General features: G+C 51.6%; 1 protein-coding gene across 6 annotated transcripts in view; it reads left to right on the forward strand.

The window, feature by feature from the left end:
* Positions 1–15,756, forward strand: part of LOC308054718 (keratin, type II cytoskeletal cochleal) — a gene marked incomplete at its 5' end in the record, with an annotated part of 32,723 nt that overhangs the window by 9,655 nt on the left and 7,312 nt on the right. The window contains 4 exons of one of the 6 annotated variants that reach the window (XM_080367952.1): positions 6,973–7,091; positions 12,448–12,853; positions 13,306–13,504; positions 14,264–14,472. In XM_080367952.1, coding sequence (XP_080224078.1) covers positions 7,076–7,091; positions 12,448–12,853; positions 13,306–13,504; positions 14,264–14,472 — 830 coding nt within the window. Of the gene's footprint in view, positions 1–6,972; positions 7,097–12,447; positions 13,505–14,263; positions 14,473–15,756 lie in introns of those variants that run through there. The other 5 variants (XM_080367951.1, XM_080367954.1, XM_080367953.1 and 2 more) reach the window with 5 other exon arrangements.

A 15,756-nucleotide genomic window follows, 5' to 3' on the forward strand; every position in this document is an offset into this window, starting at 1 on the left:
TGGCTTTTAATGAATTTGAGGCTGCCAAGCTGGCACGCCCTTAAAGGCTTGTTCGGACCTAGGTATAAATCAGTGTTGGACGTGGCTTTCTTGGAAGCATTTTCCTGCTTTAACTCAGTTTCTCATGTGAAAAAAATCAGGACAGAACACCCATTTCTGCCTCTGGTTTTGGCATCGGTGTTCCCAGGATAGGGATGGTCTTTTCCAGCCGAAACTTTGAATTGCCGTGTTGTGGGAAAGCTGCTGGTTTATGGGCTGGTTCTGCCCCACATTGCAAGACAGTTTCCCTGCCAAGTGAAGGGAAAGAAAGCTTGGATCTGTCACAGACCTGCTTCAACAAGAAACGTGTCTGATGATGTAGTAGTTTTTGTCTTAAGAAGGACTTTGCATGGCAGGTGACCCATTCCAGTAAGGTTAACCTTTTCTTCAAGCATAGTTTGAGTATTTTGCCAAGAACAGCGTGCTTTCACGTGGCATCTCCATCTTACCAAAACACTGTTTCCAGGGAAAGTGTTTCTTACCCCTGATGATCCATTTGATCCAAGTCCCGCACTTGATGGATCCTTGTCAGGACTTTGCAGTTTAAACCTGATGGTTTATTTTAAGGATGAAAACAAAATTTATATCTGGGAGATGTCAAAGCTCGTGGCTCTTGCAAGGTGAGGTGAGATTATCTATCTCATTGTGGGCTGCTCGTTTGTGGCTTTGCGGTTGCCGGCACATCAGTGTTCCTGATTAGCATCAGGTCATGGGGTCACCTGGCAAGTTTTTTGCTTCATCTGGTACCGAGGGCAGTTGTGATGGCTCCGTAGGCATGATCCCTCTGAGGGAAGGAGATGGAGGTGGAATTGGGCTAGTTCAATTTACTAGCGGCTGGGAGCAGTGTTCTGCACGCGAGGCGGGATGTGGCACGATTATGTTTTGCAAGATCCCAGGAGGCACTGCCGCGGAGAAAGCACCGCTAGTCATCGCAGCGGCAGCCACATCTGCCTGAGCATCAACCCCTACTCCTTTCTCCTCTAAGTATCAATTCTTTCTCTCGCACTCCTCTTTTTTTTTTTTTTTATTTTTTTTTTTATTTTTTTTTTTTATTTTTTCTTGAAATGAAATTTCTAATCTGGAATCCAGCCTGTGAGGATATCCAGTTTGGCTGAAATAGCATCTCCCAGTGCAGAATGGCACAAAAAACTCATCTCCAGGTGACCAGATCTAATTGTAACATGTTGCTTGATGCCTTTTGAGTCCCATTTCCTGCACAGCATCCTGTCCTACAATGCACATCCTCTCTATTAGGTGCTGGAGGCAGGGTCGAACGAATTCTTCTGCCCCAGAAGGATGATGGCTTAGGATTAAAGCTGCCTTTAATGCTTGGTAAAGACAGGGTGGAAAGTATCTTTCAGTGGGAATATTGGGCTCGCTCGGCTCTGAGATGAGCCAGGCTTTTCAAAGTCCTGCCTCCTCCTAAAGAGATGGGTGTAATTTGCAGTAACCCTCTAAGGAAAGTGTTTGCAAGTGGTCATCTCTGCTGGCAGGTGATGTGAGGGTGCGTGGGAAGAGCCTGTAGAAGAAGGATTAACCTGCTTTCTAATCTCTCCTTGCTAGGCGCCGAGGCTGAAGCTCCTGCTGGTCCTACCTCCTAGGCAGAGGGGCAAGGTGGGGATCCAAGGATGGCCAGTTAAGGGGGGACACTGCTGCTCGTGGTGCTGGGCCCTAGGGGGACCCTAATTTCAGTCTAGCCAGGGCATTGCCCCGTGGCAGCACCCAAAAGCCCGATGCTGAACTGACGCTGCCCTTTGCTGTCGTAGGCGCATTTAGCAGTGCAGAAACCTGTCACCCCGTGTTGTCTTTGCGAGGATGGAGAAGGGAGGGCTGCTTCACACAGCGGCAGCCAAAGCCTTGCTGCATGTTTCTCTCCCTTGCTGTCTTCCCTGCCCTATGGGAGAGGCAGTGCTGAGTCAGGGTGTTTCTTCCCTTCCTGCTGATGTTCTCGATGCTCCTCCTCGGCCAGGTATTTGGTTCAATTTGGAATGGGCTGGTCTCCAAAACTGGGCTTTAAGGTTTGGTGCCAGTCTTCTTGGCTACACGGGAAAACAAGCCAAAAAAGGATGGGGACAAGAGGGAGGTGGTACCAGGGTGAAAAGGCTCTGGAGGTTGCAGTGAAGGGTCCGGTCACCTCCAGCTAAACTGCTGTGTCCTCCTACTCCCGTAGTGTTGCTGTCTGTGTCCTTGCAGCGTGGTCTAGCTTGTCTCCTGATCCATTTGGATGGAGTCATCGCCATCCAAAGATGCCGAGTGGTCCCAGGATCTCCCATTCTGGATACACCTGGAGTAAGGCAACATGTTGCTTTGAGTTTGTGGTGTGGTTCTGTGGTAGGCTGAGGTTTGGGGGTGGGCACAGGGTGGCTTGGGGGTGCTTAAACCTTTGCAGGCAAACCTAGAGAGTCTTGTCACCCTTCCCTTGACATATGGCGATTTATCCTGGCCAGCTGGAAAATCACCTTTTAGGGTTATTGGCTCAATACGTGTATGCGTAGTAGAATAATTTATTTATCAAGGTTCCATAAGTAATTGCTGTTTATTAAGTATGGGTAACGCACGAAGCGTAAACAACGAATCAGCATTTGCCCCAAGGAATCTGAATGATTAAGGTTAAGCAAGACAGAGACGGGCTGGGGGATGCAGAGCTGCGGCGGTAACGAGTGGGTCAGCAGGACTGACTTAAGCCTCGTCAGGCACGCGAGGAGCGTCTGGAGCGGGAGCGGTGTGCTCAGCCGAGTGACGCATCGCAGGAGAATGGCTGATACTGTGGCCACAGGTAGGACCAGGCAGACCAGCTGCAGGTTCCAGAGAGCCAGGTTCAGTCCACCGAGTTCACTTCAGGTCTAAAAAAAAAAAAAAAAAAAAAAAAAAAGAGGGCCTATTTTGTTGAATGCGTGATTTGCTGTTGTTAAATTTAGCTGCTGGCCCTCATGCTGTGACAGGAGAGGCATTTCCCTGCTCTGTGGTGTAGGCTGGGGACGGGGTCGGTGTACAGGGTCACCAGCCAGCAGCGCTGCCCGGAGCTGGGTTTGTGGTGAGAGTCTTTGATTGCAGAGACGCCCGAGTTCAGCTCTGCTCCCAGCCCATCTGCAGTGCCCGGTGGAGAAGGGAAGGTGCTGGGCTGGGCTGGAGGCATGCCCGGACCAGTGCTGTGGTAGGACAGCTAGGGACACGCCAGTGACCACAGGGCTGCACGCTAATTTGGGCACGCTTGTGGTTTACCATTGCTCTCCTTGTCTGACCCCCTCCAACTCCGGGAGACGGTGGGTGGGCACCGAGGGAAGCGCTGCGGCCACCCTGCCCACGATGGCATCGGGGCACAGTGGCCGGGGAGGGGAGAATTTCACCCCAGACTGTGGGTCTTTGTGGACCCTGGTTTGGGGGGTGCTTGTGAACAGCTCTGCAGCCTTCTCTAGCTCCCCTCCATCCCTGCTCTTTCCTTCTGTCCCACTTACTCCTCCTTTCCGTGCTCATCCACCCTTCTAGGGTCACATTTCCATTCGCACCTCCTCCTTCCATTCCTTCGTATGCCTGCCATCCACATCCCCTTCCTCCTGCCAGCCCCTTTCCCTCCTTCCTCCTTTTGGATTTCTGGGTGAAAGTAGCTAGAGCACAGCCATCTAAATCGCTTCCCCCAAATAGACATCACTTGCAAAGAATTTATAGAAGGGTTTGGAAGGCAGGATGGGACGTGCCCACATCTGCTTCACACTTAGGAAGGTTTCCAACCCATCTGCTGCGCTTTTGCTCACGTAGTTTCCAGGAAATTTCAGGTATTGAAAAAAATGAGACTAATTAAGTGGTGGTGACATCACTTGTTTCTGCTGGGATGCTACAGGCTCTTCCCTTCCCACTGTACGAGGAGGCTGGGTGATACCGGCTGGGGCTGGGGAAGCAACTGCTGGGCACTAGACCTCCCCCAGGCAGCTGCCTCGTATCACCTCCCAAATAAAGGGACTCTGCTTCATCTTAGAAGCCGCTGCTTTATCTTCTCGAAGGTTGTCCCGAAGTCTGTGAATCTCTGTGCTCTCAGCTGTCCCTCATCCCCACTTGTCCTTGTGTTGAGCCCACTCTTCCGAGCTATGCTGGGAGCCCGAAGGCTGCCAGTTCCCTTTCTAATAACCTGTCCTGTTACCTTGGCAAACGGCTTCTCCTTTCTCAACATCCCTGCTTATAAAAAGAGCATAAATGAGACGCACAATGTGAGGATTTACTGCTTAGTGTTTCTCAATCCACACTTGAACAAATGACTTCATTCCGTTTAGACAGCACCCAGTATCCACCACTCTGATTACAATCTGGCTCTGTGCTCTTGTGTCACTTTTAATTAGGCATTTTGTTTCTGCATTGTGTCATTCTCACATGGTTTGCAGCATAAATAATGATGTATTGTGTTTCAGTGGGTGCTGTGAACCTTCAGCTCTTAATGAGGTTGCCTGGATATTTATGAGGCTATCTACCTATTTTGCAACATGCAAGTTCTGAGGCCAGAATACACTGGGATCTTTTTGGGTTTTTTTGGGGGGAAGACCTAAGACATCAAGGTGATAGTTTCTGATAGAAGGTTTGCATTGGGAATTGCAGAAACAGATCATTTTGCACCGAGGTGGGGATTGGGGGCTGATCGGAGTAATCCCAGCCCGCAGTGGCTTCTCTCCTAAAATTAGTGTAGTGGGAGTGAGCCCAGAAATCTGAGGGATGGCACATCGGGTAGGATGTCTTTGGGTGTATTTTTTTCTTGGTGAGGACAGACGGGGATTTGGGCTTTTGCTGTGTTTGTCATCAGGTGGGAGCCACAAGCTGGGAGCGAGGACATGGTAGGAGTTAGGAGTGGGAATGGGAGAAGGGGACGGTGTCACTGCTGGATGCAGCAGCTCTGTTAGGACAAGCTGAGGGACGTTTTGCCACAGGATGCCACAAAGATGAGGGTGGGAGCTACTTGTGCTGGAGAACCAGTGCCTCCATGCCCCCTCACTTGCAGCTGCCTTGTGCCCACGCTCTTTGGAGGCCACGTGCCCAAATCATCAGGCAGAAGGTCTCATTTTATTTTTCTCCTGGACGCTTACGTGGATCGGATCTCGGTCTCCCACTTTTCGCCTTGTGCCACCAACACCTTTCTGAAATAAATGCAAAGCAGGCGTTTGGCCGTGCCTATGCCTCACCGTGGCTTTCCTGGGGCAGTTTATCCTGCTGCATATTTCCTAAATGATGCAATCCAACCCCGCCGCAGCCTGGGCAGAGAGGGGCAGGGCACAGCCTGGCCACCGCTGGAATTGCTGCAGAGGGGCCGCTGCTGCCTGCATGGTTTTGGTGCTGGGTTAACCCCAGGGGCCGGTTAACTCCTGGAGCCGCCTCTGAGCAGTGCAGCGAGCGGTCGGGAGCCCGTTTGCCGTCCCGACATGTCTGCAAGGGAAATTTTGGCAGCAAACTGTGTGCCCCGTAGCGTAGCTCAACGGGTTCATAGGGTGCACGAGGTGCAGGCACGGGCCCAAGTCAGCACCTCGAGGCAGAGGGAGGCATCGCCCGCTTGCTTTGCTTTTTCTCGGCTGCGTGAGGACAGTCGTGAGGTGGCATGTTGGGGCTGCGCGTGCCCATGCGACAGCCCTACACAACGCCACGCGTGCGACACAGGGCCACCCCGGCACTAAGCCCAGCAGCGAGCCTGTAATCCCTGTTAAATCGGGTACCAGATCTGATTCATCCTGATTTTTAATTCCTGGGGTCAAATTCTGCACGACTGATTCATGCCTGGCGAATGCAGTAAGCTGGAAGCTCGGTCCTGCCCTGAAAGGTTCTTACACTTTTTTCCGTACCGGGTAAAGCTCTTCCCTTCGCCGAGGCATTGTGCAGCCCACGGTACGCGTGGAGGAAGCATCCTCAGTGTTATGGAGAGCTGTTCTTGCTCTTGGCACTATTTTTTCCTCTTCTCTATTTCCTGCCAAGCCTCTCTCCTCCCACACCGTCCTTGTGTAACGTGGAAACCTGCCACGAGTGGAGCTGATGACTGGAGGTGGCTTCGGGGTGCTGGCGGGTATAAGGAGGAGGTAGTTGGGTGCTGGGGCTGGAGGAGTTTTCTCCGAGCAACAGGCATGGCCGTGGGTAGCCCCAGCTCCACACCATACTGGGCCTGATCTTCCCTCCCCTCCCACAGACCTGGAAAGATTCATTCAATGTGGGCAGGTGCAAGGCAATTATAATTAATTATTATTGTCATGGTTGAATGTATTGATTATGATGGTGCCTGACGCAGACCCACCACACCCTCTGCTGCTATCAGCACCCAGGGCTTGGCTCCCCATCAGTCTGGGGCTGTGCTTGTGTCCTTTGCTCACGCTGCAGCACCTGATACCAGGTCCCAGGAAGACCAAAGGGAGGGGGGAGCTTGCGCCTTCTTTTTGGCTTTTGGAAGCTTCCAGCTCTGTCGTATTTGGCTTAAAAGCTGGGTGCTGAAGCAGGGTGCCTTGCTGGCTGATAAATAAATGCTGAGTTTATACCTGGCTGGTGCAGCTGCAGATGGGTGGGAAGTACTGAAGCCCACTTCTCGGGAGCACGATTCTCCTTGTTTCTGCATTTCCCTTGTTTACAATTGTAGGAAACAAACCCTTGTCTCCCTGAGAGATGAATTGGCCCCTCTATAAGCAGAGATAACCGTCTCAGCTTGGTGATTATAGCCAAAATAAAATACCTGTAACAAATTAATAATCTAAATTTTTTTTTGCCCTTCTCTTCTGACAGTGACTCATCTGGGAGGAGGTCACACGCCTCTTTGGTTTAGCCCCTCTGCTTTTCACACAATCGTTTGTGTGCTCCCAGGTTGAGCTGTTTTGGTAGATCCCACTTTTACAAGTTTGAATGTGTTAAACTCCTGCAGCTGCACGTGGAGAACGTCCCTGCTGCTGTCCCATCCTCGGTGCTTGTCTGGGAGAAACCGTCGCTGGAAGCCCTGGCTGGTACAAACCACCCTCTGCAGCAGGAGGACAGTTTACACTGAATCTGATGGAGTTTTTGCAATCCCAGGGCTTGAAGATGCAAAGGAATGTTCGCAGCCACAGGTTTGGTAACGTGTCGCCCCGTGCGTAGGGGGTGGAGGGAGGCACTTTGGGTTTTACTCCTGCCTCTCCCACGTGCTTCCTGCCTGCAGGATAGTTTATCTCTAAAACACCGCATACAGTTCTGTGTTTTTCTTTGTTGTTTTTCTTCCTTAGGAGCATTTATTGGGCAACAGGTCTGTTTGGACAGCTTTGATTTTGCAAAAGATCTTGGAATTTGTAATGGGGGTCAGAGGTTGCAGAGCATCTTTGTTCCTATGTAGTCACCAGGGTGAAGATGGTTATTTGTGTTGTGGTAGCTATTAAGAAACCCAGTCATTGTCCACAATTAACGCTGCGCCAAGGGCTGTACAAACACAGCTGAGTTAGGATGGCTGCAGTGTTGAATGCTTAGTATTTTGGGGGAAGTAAGAACTTCATCCTTCCTGGAGTCAGAGGTGGCGGATTAGTTGGTGTAAAGTGGCATTGTGCCATTGACTCTGCCCAAGCTGCATCAGATGAAACAGAATTCTGATAAGAGCATTGCTCATTGATGACTGTGCTAGATCGTTGCTCTCCTTCCTTGCTCCACTCGTTATCCCTTAACCTAGGCATGAATCAGGCCTGCAAGCTCCTGTAATAACACTGAGTACTGTTGCACTGGTTTTATTTCAGCTGCTATAAACTGGTGGTGTTCGCTTGACTGCAGTGAAATGACTTCACAGTTTCCATCTGCTCTGAATGGGACACATTAGTTTGCAATTGAGTTAATTAAAACAGGAACACAGGAAGATCATCTCAGGCCACATGCAATCTCGCTGCCGCAGGCTGTAGTGAGCAGGGATGGGTTTAACTAGAGTGGACCAGTAATGGGGAGAGAGGACCAGCAGCAGCAGTTAAATGGTGCTGGTTAGGATGCAACTTCCAACTTGGGAAGGGTTAAACAGCTGATGGCTGAAGAAGCGTGGCCAGAGGAAGGATCACTTTATAATTGCCCTGTATTTTGGGGTTGGCCAGCACGTATTGAGATAGATGGACTCTGATCTGACCCGGCTTGCCTGCGCCGTCGCGTGTGAGTATCCGCAGAGGTTAGATCAGATCAGCTGTTAGGAAACCGAACAGATTCAATGGGCAGGACTCAAAAGTTGCGTGTGATTTTTTTGGGGACAGAACATGGATTTTCCATTCTCTCCTGAGACGTGCTGTTTCCAGAAAAAACTGAGCCCAGCGTTAGCAGGGCTGGCAATTTCACCTCGGCTCTGAGAACTGTAATGTTTTAATTTGTTTGTTTGTTTGTTTATTTGTTTTCCTTAAGGCTTTAGCTGTGGGAGTGACTCTCAACTTTCATGTAAAAATTATCCATGTAATTATGATTATACATAATTATAACTATATTTATAGTTATTCCTTCATGATTTCTTGTAATCATAAGATCTTGTAATTTGGGGGAGAGGGGAAAAAACCAGCTTTAGGTGCATGTAAAATAGGCTGGAGGGGGGGAAAGTCCATAGCTTGAATGCCTCCGCCATGCGTCAGGCACAGAGAGTTTTTCTGATGAGCTGGTGCCCCACCACACGCCGTGTCCCCGGGAAGGATCCTGCAGCCCATCGGCGTGGGCTGGCTTTGCTTGTTTGTCCGGGAGCTCATGGCAACGAGCAGAGGTTCCCATTGCTGCAGGCACAGCGTGGGGTGTAAACGCTCCTTCTGTGAGCAGGGCAGGAGGCGCGTGGGGCTCCATCCGTGGGGAGCTGCTGAAAAAGGCTGGAGGTGGGGAGACGCCAGCAGCAGCAATTCCTTTGGGGTCCCAAGTTGTTCTGGAGGTGCTGGCGAAGGGTTTTGTGCTATTATCTAAACGCCGTGGGGTTTAGACCGATGTTCTTTTTGGGTTCCAGCTCACAGAACAAGTACGGCCGATTCTGAGCTCCAGAAGCCGAGCTTTTTGGCAGTGGATTACACAGCCAGCAACAGGCAGCTTCCCAGGAGTGGCCAGGCAGCACGGAGCTGAGCCGAGAGCTTCCCATCCTCGGGCAGAGGCAGGAGGAGAGGTGAGATGAGCTGCTGGGGGGAACAGGAGCTTGCTGGAAGCCTTGTTAAATGCGGAGCTGCCTCTGCTCGGCAGCAGCTGGCAAGCTGACCCCGGCAAGCTGTGTCCAGCTATTCCTACTGCTCCCTGTGATGCCCCTTGAATGCTAAGGCTGTTCTGCTTTCCTGCAAAAAGGAGCGCAGTTCAGGGGAGACCTGAGGCCGTTGCAGCTGCAGGGCTCTAAGAACTGGGAGCAAAATGAGGTTCCCGTGTGTAAAACTGCATGAAGTCGCAGTGCAGACAATGCCGATGCGTGTGCCAAGGGCGCTGGAGCAGAGAGGCCACGGAAGGGATTTCCAGTCCTCAGAAAAGCCACTTGTTCATGAAATACGTGATGATTTCAGCCCACAAAGTAAGACTGGGAGGGCAGTGACTTAACATTAATAGGGGAATCACACCAGGTTCAAGAGAGCCATTTAAGCGCTTCAGAAGTGCATTTAACTAGAAAACTAGTTAAGAAAGAAAGAAACTAAAGACACCAATTAAACAACTTCAAATGAGATGTCAGGCTCTGATTATTGTAGGAGGGTTCCTGTTGCAAGGCAATGAACCGTACCAAGGTACCAACCTTTAGAACAAATGATCCTTCAGATCAGCCAGCTGTGGCCTTTCTGGAAAAGCCGTTTTCCTGTCATTGAGATACTAGGCTGAAGAGCTGCGTCATCATGTTGAGCTTTATAGCCCAAGTGACACAGGAAGGAGGACTAAAGTCAATAAACCCTCATGATAGGTAGTCACCACATCCTAACGTGGCTCATTTGTGCATCACTTTGTTGACATAAGGCGCCTGCATTCAGGACAGTGAGAGAACAAGTTCCCTCTGGAGCAAGCTCTATATGTTTGCAGGAATTATTGATGAGCTAGAAAGTTTGAATGAGGCTACTTAGATCCTGAAAGGGGGGAGCTGCGGTTGCAGCATGGGGGGAACCTTCAGCACGGCAGTTTTGTGGCAGCAGGTGCTGGTGGAGGTGCCGCTGTGTTGGCGTTGCTTTGGGGTGTTGTTAGCAAGAGTTAACAGCTTGAGAATGTCATTCCAAGAGCCCCATCCTGCTCTTGCGAGACCCCAGTCATGAGACCACCAAAACACTGCTTGTCGGTAGGGCACTATTTGATGTGTGACTCACTGCCGAAGCCCTTCGGAGCAGTCGCCACAACCAAGGAGCGCACTGTGCAAACACAGAACCCAAGGACACTCCCTGCTCCAGACAGCTTTCCGTCCAAACATTGCAATCTGAACAGACAGCAGGAGATATCCCGTGGGATATCGACAGAAGATGTGGGAACAATGGGCTGACACTAATCAGCGTAGTAACATGTTCTTTACGCTTTTCTGGGTAGATTTACACAATTTTGTTCGCCTGCAGAGGGTTTTCCCCTCTTCCATTAGGACGTGACCATATTTGATTACACACACACACACATGCTTTCTGGGCTAGAATTAAGAGCTTGCTTCATTTTCCCCGAGGGTTTGCGAAGGGATGTATCGTTTGTGGCTCTTGCGTTGGCTGTGTGAGTGTTGGTGCACAGCGAGGGGCTGTTCCTGGGGGTGCAGGGACCGGGCTGGCTTCTGTGGCACCAAGCACAGCAAACAACAAGCAGTGTCACAAAGCATTCCGTTCCCTGACAGGGTGTTTAACCAGCTGATACAGTGTTGTCTTCTGTGTTACCAAACCTGAGTCCCTGGGGGTCATTCACCGGGGCTTGGAAGTATTTACCAGCCTGCGCGGTTGTGCAAGTGTGCAGCGTTACCGTGGCATCCCCACAACACAAGCAAACTCTGCTCTTGTCATCTCTGGATTCCTGGATCCTGCTCAGACTTAACCTGACTTGAAACTGGATTTCAGCGGGGAACGTTCACTTTGCAGGATGGGTGCAAGGGGTCTAAACTGGCTCTGGGACACCGAGAGCACGTAGCAGCAAGGTGAACGAGGCTTTCTTGAGTCTGCTGCACTGGCTGGGTTGCTAATGGTAAAAGAAAAGAAAGCTTGAATTTTGAATGGAAGACAGAGCCATGCTTACTTGAAATCAGTGGTGCTTCGTGGCAGTAATTAAGATTAGAAAATGGCTTTTCATTGATCTGGGCCTTGATAGTGCAAACCAGGGTGAAGTTCGGTTCTTACCGCTGAATTAGTGTTTCTGCCGAGGCTGCTGAGAACAGCTTTGCCTTTATGACAGTTTATCTGACAGCAGGTTTGTATTTTACCCGGCTGGATTGCCTTCTGGTTCGCGTCTGATGGTGTGTAAAAAGTCCCTGTCCGCTGGTACAAAGGGGTTGAGGCTGGAATGCAACCTGATGAGCTCCAGCAGCCGGGGCTTACCTCGGTGGGAGTTGTTCTTGACTCTTACGCCACACATTCGGATTCAGTCCCTGCCTTTGCAAGACGGCCCAGGGGAGTTGCGGGAGAGCAGCCTGCCTCTCTCTGTGAACTCACCTGCAGCTATATGTAAAGCAGCTGGAGGCTTCTGCCTTGTTGCTAGTGACGTATGGATGGAAGGAACCCTAGCCTCTCTACATCGGGCATCAGGTCAAGCGTAGCTGGGCGTGCATAGCACGCGAGTTTGCTTTACACCGAACAGGCTATTTTTTTTTTTTGCTGGTAGAAGCTGAGCCGGCTTGCAGGGCAGGGAGGAATCTTGCCTCATATGCCTCTGTCTGCCTCGGTCCTCCCCTTTTCCCTCCTCCGAAAAGAGAATTTTCTTTTAGCAGCTGCAATTTCCAGCCAACTGGTGTTCCTCCCACAAAGAAGGAAGCTCATACTTTGAACAGGCTATGGCAGGAATACGTCGCCAGCCCTGTCTTGCTGTCCTGGTGAGGGGAAAAGCCAAAGGGTGACACATTCAGGCCAGACTTCGAAATCTCATGGGGGATTTACACCTGACAGTAAACCTGTGGTAGAGAGACCTGTCCCTTTAAGGCTATTTGAAAATGCAGAAAGCCCATAAAAATAATTTTTGTTACTGCCTCTTCTGCATAGGAACCTATACATTTAAGCAGAAACCTGTCGTGTTTCCTCTTGAGTGTGGACGGGCATGTTGGGTATTTCCACATGCAGGGTGCAGCCCACCTAAACCGTCTTTGTTTTAGTGCTAACGGGAGGGAGAAAGCAAAACCACGGTGCCCGGGGATAGCTCGGCATTGCTTGTGTGCTGCCCTCCTTGCCCTGCATGGCACAGGCTCGCTGGGTGCTGCTGGCAGAGCACGGCGTGTGTGTCCAAGGCTGCAGCTGGCTTTGGTTTATATTAAACTAGGCTGGACATGATGCTCAGGGCCCTTATCTCTTTTCTGCTGTTTTCCAGGGAGCTACCTGCCCTGCAAGAGAGTGAAAAATCAACCAGGGAGCTACCTGCCCTGCAAGAGAGTGAAAAATCAACCAGGGAGCTACCTGCCCTGCAAGAGAGTGAAAAATCAACCAGGGAGCTACCTGCCCTGCAAGAGAGTGAAAAATCAACCAGGGAGCTACCTGCCCTGCAAGAGAGTGAAAAATCAACGCATATTCCCCCTCTTCTCATTTCACCATCCATTTAGGCAAGCGCAGGGGACCGGAGGAGCCTTGAGGGAGCGGGGACGGGACCTGTCCTGTCACAGCGCTCTGCCCAGGGCGCCCGGAGGAGCCCGTGGTTCACGTCCCTGGGCTGCGCCTGCGGCAGAGGCTGAGGGAAGTGCGGAACGATGCCAGGTCCGACCGCAGGAACACGGCGCCAGGTGTGTCCTGTCCCTTCGCTGGCCCTTCCCTCCTCCTCTGCTCGATCCCGCAGGTTGACAGAGGGTGGGAAGGCAGCCAGGCACACCCAGCCCTCCAGGGCAGTAAAATGATCCCTCTTTTGCCCTTGGGCCAAGCCCAGCTTTTCTAACGGATAAAAGGAGAAGCAGTCGGGAGAGCTCACTCCCCTGGTCTCCAGCCCAGCTTCCCTGAGCTTTTGAGTGGTGGGGGGTGTTGCGGACACTCGCCAGGCAGCCATGTCCCGCTCTGTGAGCTTCAGCTCTCGCTCTGCCGCCATCCCAGGGATCAGCCAAGTGCGACTCAGCACCGTCTCCTCGACCCGCGGACTAGGAGGGGGTGCCAGCTTAGGCAGGGCAGGTGGCTTTGGCAGCTCCAGCCTTTACAACCTCGGCTCCAACAAGCAGATCTCCCATGTGGGTACTACCTATTACAGCGTTCCCGCTGGAACCAGCTACAGAAGCATGGGATTTGGTGGGACACTCAGCCCCACGGGCATTCAGGAGGTCACCATCAACCAGAGCCTCCTGACGCCCCTGAATCTGGAGATTGACCCCAATATCCAGCGGGTGCGCAAGGAGGAGAAGGAGCAAATCAAGACGCTCAACAACAGATTCGCCTCCTTCATTGATAAGGTGAGATGCTGGAAAGACTGATAGCTCCGTGGACAATGCCTAAAAGCAGGTCTGCCCCAAAGCTCACTTAACCCCGGGGGAAATTCATAAGCGGGGTCAGGATCAGGTCCTCAGGAGCGTGGTGTGATTTGCCTGCTGCAACCCAGTAACTCTTTAATTAAAGCCCTGCATGCTTTGCTGTCAGTAAAGGGGGTTGTCCTGCTTAGGCTGGCTTTGTACCCCCTTTATTTAGCTGGTGCTAACCCCCAGTGCAGGTGCAGGGTTTAAAGATCAAACCTGCACCCAAGCACAGCACCACCAAACTCGGGGAGGAGGGTAATCCTCCCGGTAGAACAGACCTTTACCTAAGTCAGGGCTCGCTGTGTTTGTTTGCACTGCCCTGTACCTCTGTGGCTTTACTCTCTTGCACTAATTAATCCTGTGTAAACTTCAGCTCTGGCATCCCCGAAATGCAAGGAATCCAGACCTGGAGTTTGAGTAATTGGCTGACTTTGAGGTCTGTGGATAGCTTCTGTCAAGCGTCAGGCAAGCAGAATCTGCTTATCTTTAATCCATATAAAGCCTTGAAGTCATAAAGCAAGCCCCAGAGCAGCAGTGCTCCCTCATGTCTTTATCACCCTCCAGAGTTTAGGTCCTTCCTATGAGCAATCTAAATTCCTCAGATACCGGCCACAGCCGTCCTTCCCCTGGCTGCAGACTCTGTAGTGGCAGCTCCCCCTTCCTCCTGCTTTCACAAATGACCTCCTGGTTGCTTTCCAGGTCCGCTTCCTGGAGCAGCAAAACAAAATGCTGGAGACCAAATGGACCCTCCTGCAGGACCAGAAGACCACCCGGAGTAACATTGCCCCCATGTTTGAGACCTATATCAACAACCTGCGGCGCCAGCTGGATGGGTTGTTGAACGACAAAGGGCGTTTGGAGGGCGAGCTGAAGAACATGCAGGATCTCGTGGAGGATTTCAAGACCAAGTAACGTACAATGTTCCCACCTAACAGGGTAGTTGAGCTGGCAGGTTGGTCAGGAGCTTGGCAGAGATGTCCCCAGCTTTTCTGCTAGGCAGGGAGATTTTTTTTTTTTTTTTTTCCAGCCGTGAGTTAGGTTGGCCAGGCCAGGGAAGCTGCCTGGATTTGTCCAGGCTGGATCGCTCGCTGTTCCTGGCACGTTCTTCCCACATGGTCTTTGGTGGCTCCATTGCTTTGGGGCCTCCTCAGGGATGGCTTTGGGTTGGATGTGCCGTTTTGGGTCTGTAGGAACCCCCCGGGAGCTCAGCAGGCTGGCAGGCGGGGAGCCAGCCGCTGCTTGTTCTGTGGGTGGGTCATGGAGCAGGTGAGCTGTTATTTTTAAGCAACTTTTTCAGTATAAATCGTGTCGCTTGGGAGGAGTCCCATGAAGAAAGTAGCCTTTGTCCCAGCCTGTGCCCAGCCCAGCTGTAAAGGGGAATGCCTTTAATTAAAAAAAAAAAAAAAAAAGGAAAAGAAAGAAAGAGGGAGCTGGCAAACTGGATCGAGCAGGAACTGAAAACAAACAGATCTGATAATCCCCAGGGTGTGTTTAGGGAAAGTCAATAGCCGGTGATTCCCAAGGAGGTGCACGGGAATGATGTTCCACCCCCCCACCCCCCACCCCCCGCCCCGCTCAGTCACTTCTACCCTGTGCCCACCCACAGCTGCACTTTGCATCTCTGCAAGGCAGCAGCACGGGGCTGGTTTGCACCCAGAGGAACTGTAGCCCTAATTTTAGCTGCATGTCACACGACTGCAAGGTGCACAGGTGCATATTTATTCCTTCAGCTTACAGGTCCACGTAAAACCCAACCCTGTCTGTGCTAAGAGAAGGGGAGCAAGAACTGGGAGCCTGAGGTGCTAGTGCAGCAGAGGGAGTCAGGCTGTGGTAACGAGCTCAGAACCTGCTTCTCCCCATTTGTACGAAGAAAATACCATCTTCTGTGTAGGATACGTAAAACGTGACTAGCGCTCTGTGTGTCGGTTGTGATGTGTAATTTACACAGTAATTCTCAGTTTACATCTGGGGGTCGGGAAGGAGATTTCTACGCACGAGGCTCCAGGGGATGGGCTCAGTCCCTTACTGGGAAGCTGCGTTGATGAGGGGTGCGGTTTGCAGCAAGCAGGGGTAGGAGCAGCCTGTGTCCGCGCTGGCCGCGCGGCCGGGTGTGCCGAGGTGTGCCGAGGTGTGCCGGACTTCCCAAGGCACGTCGGGAGCCAGTGGGGAACACTGCGTGACTTGGTAGCTCA

This window comes from Falco punctatus (assembly GCF_963210335.1).
Source record: "Falco punctatus genome assembly, chromosome: 18".
NCBI classification, from domain to species: Eukaryota; Metazoa; Chordata; class Aves; order Falconiformes; family Falconidae; genus Falco; species Falco punctatus.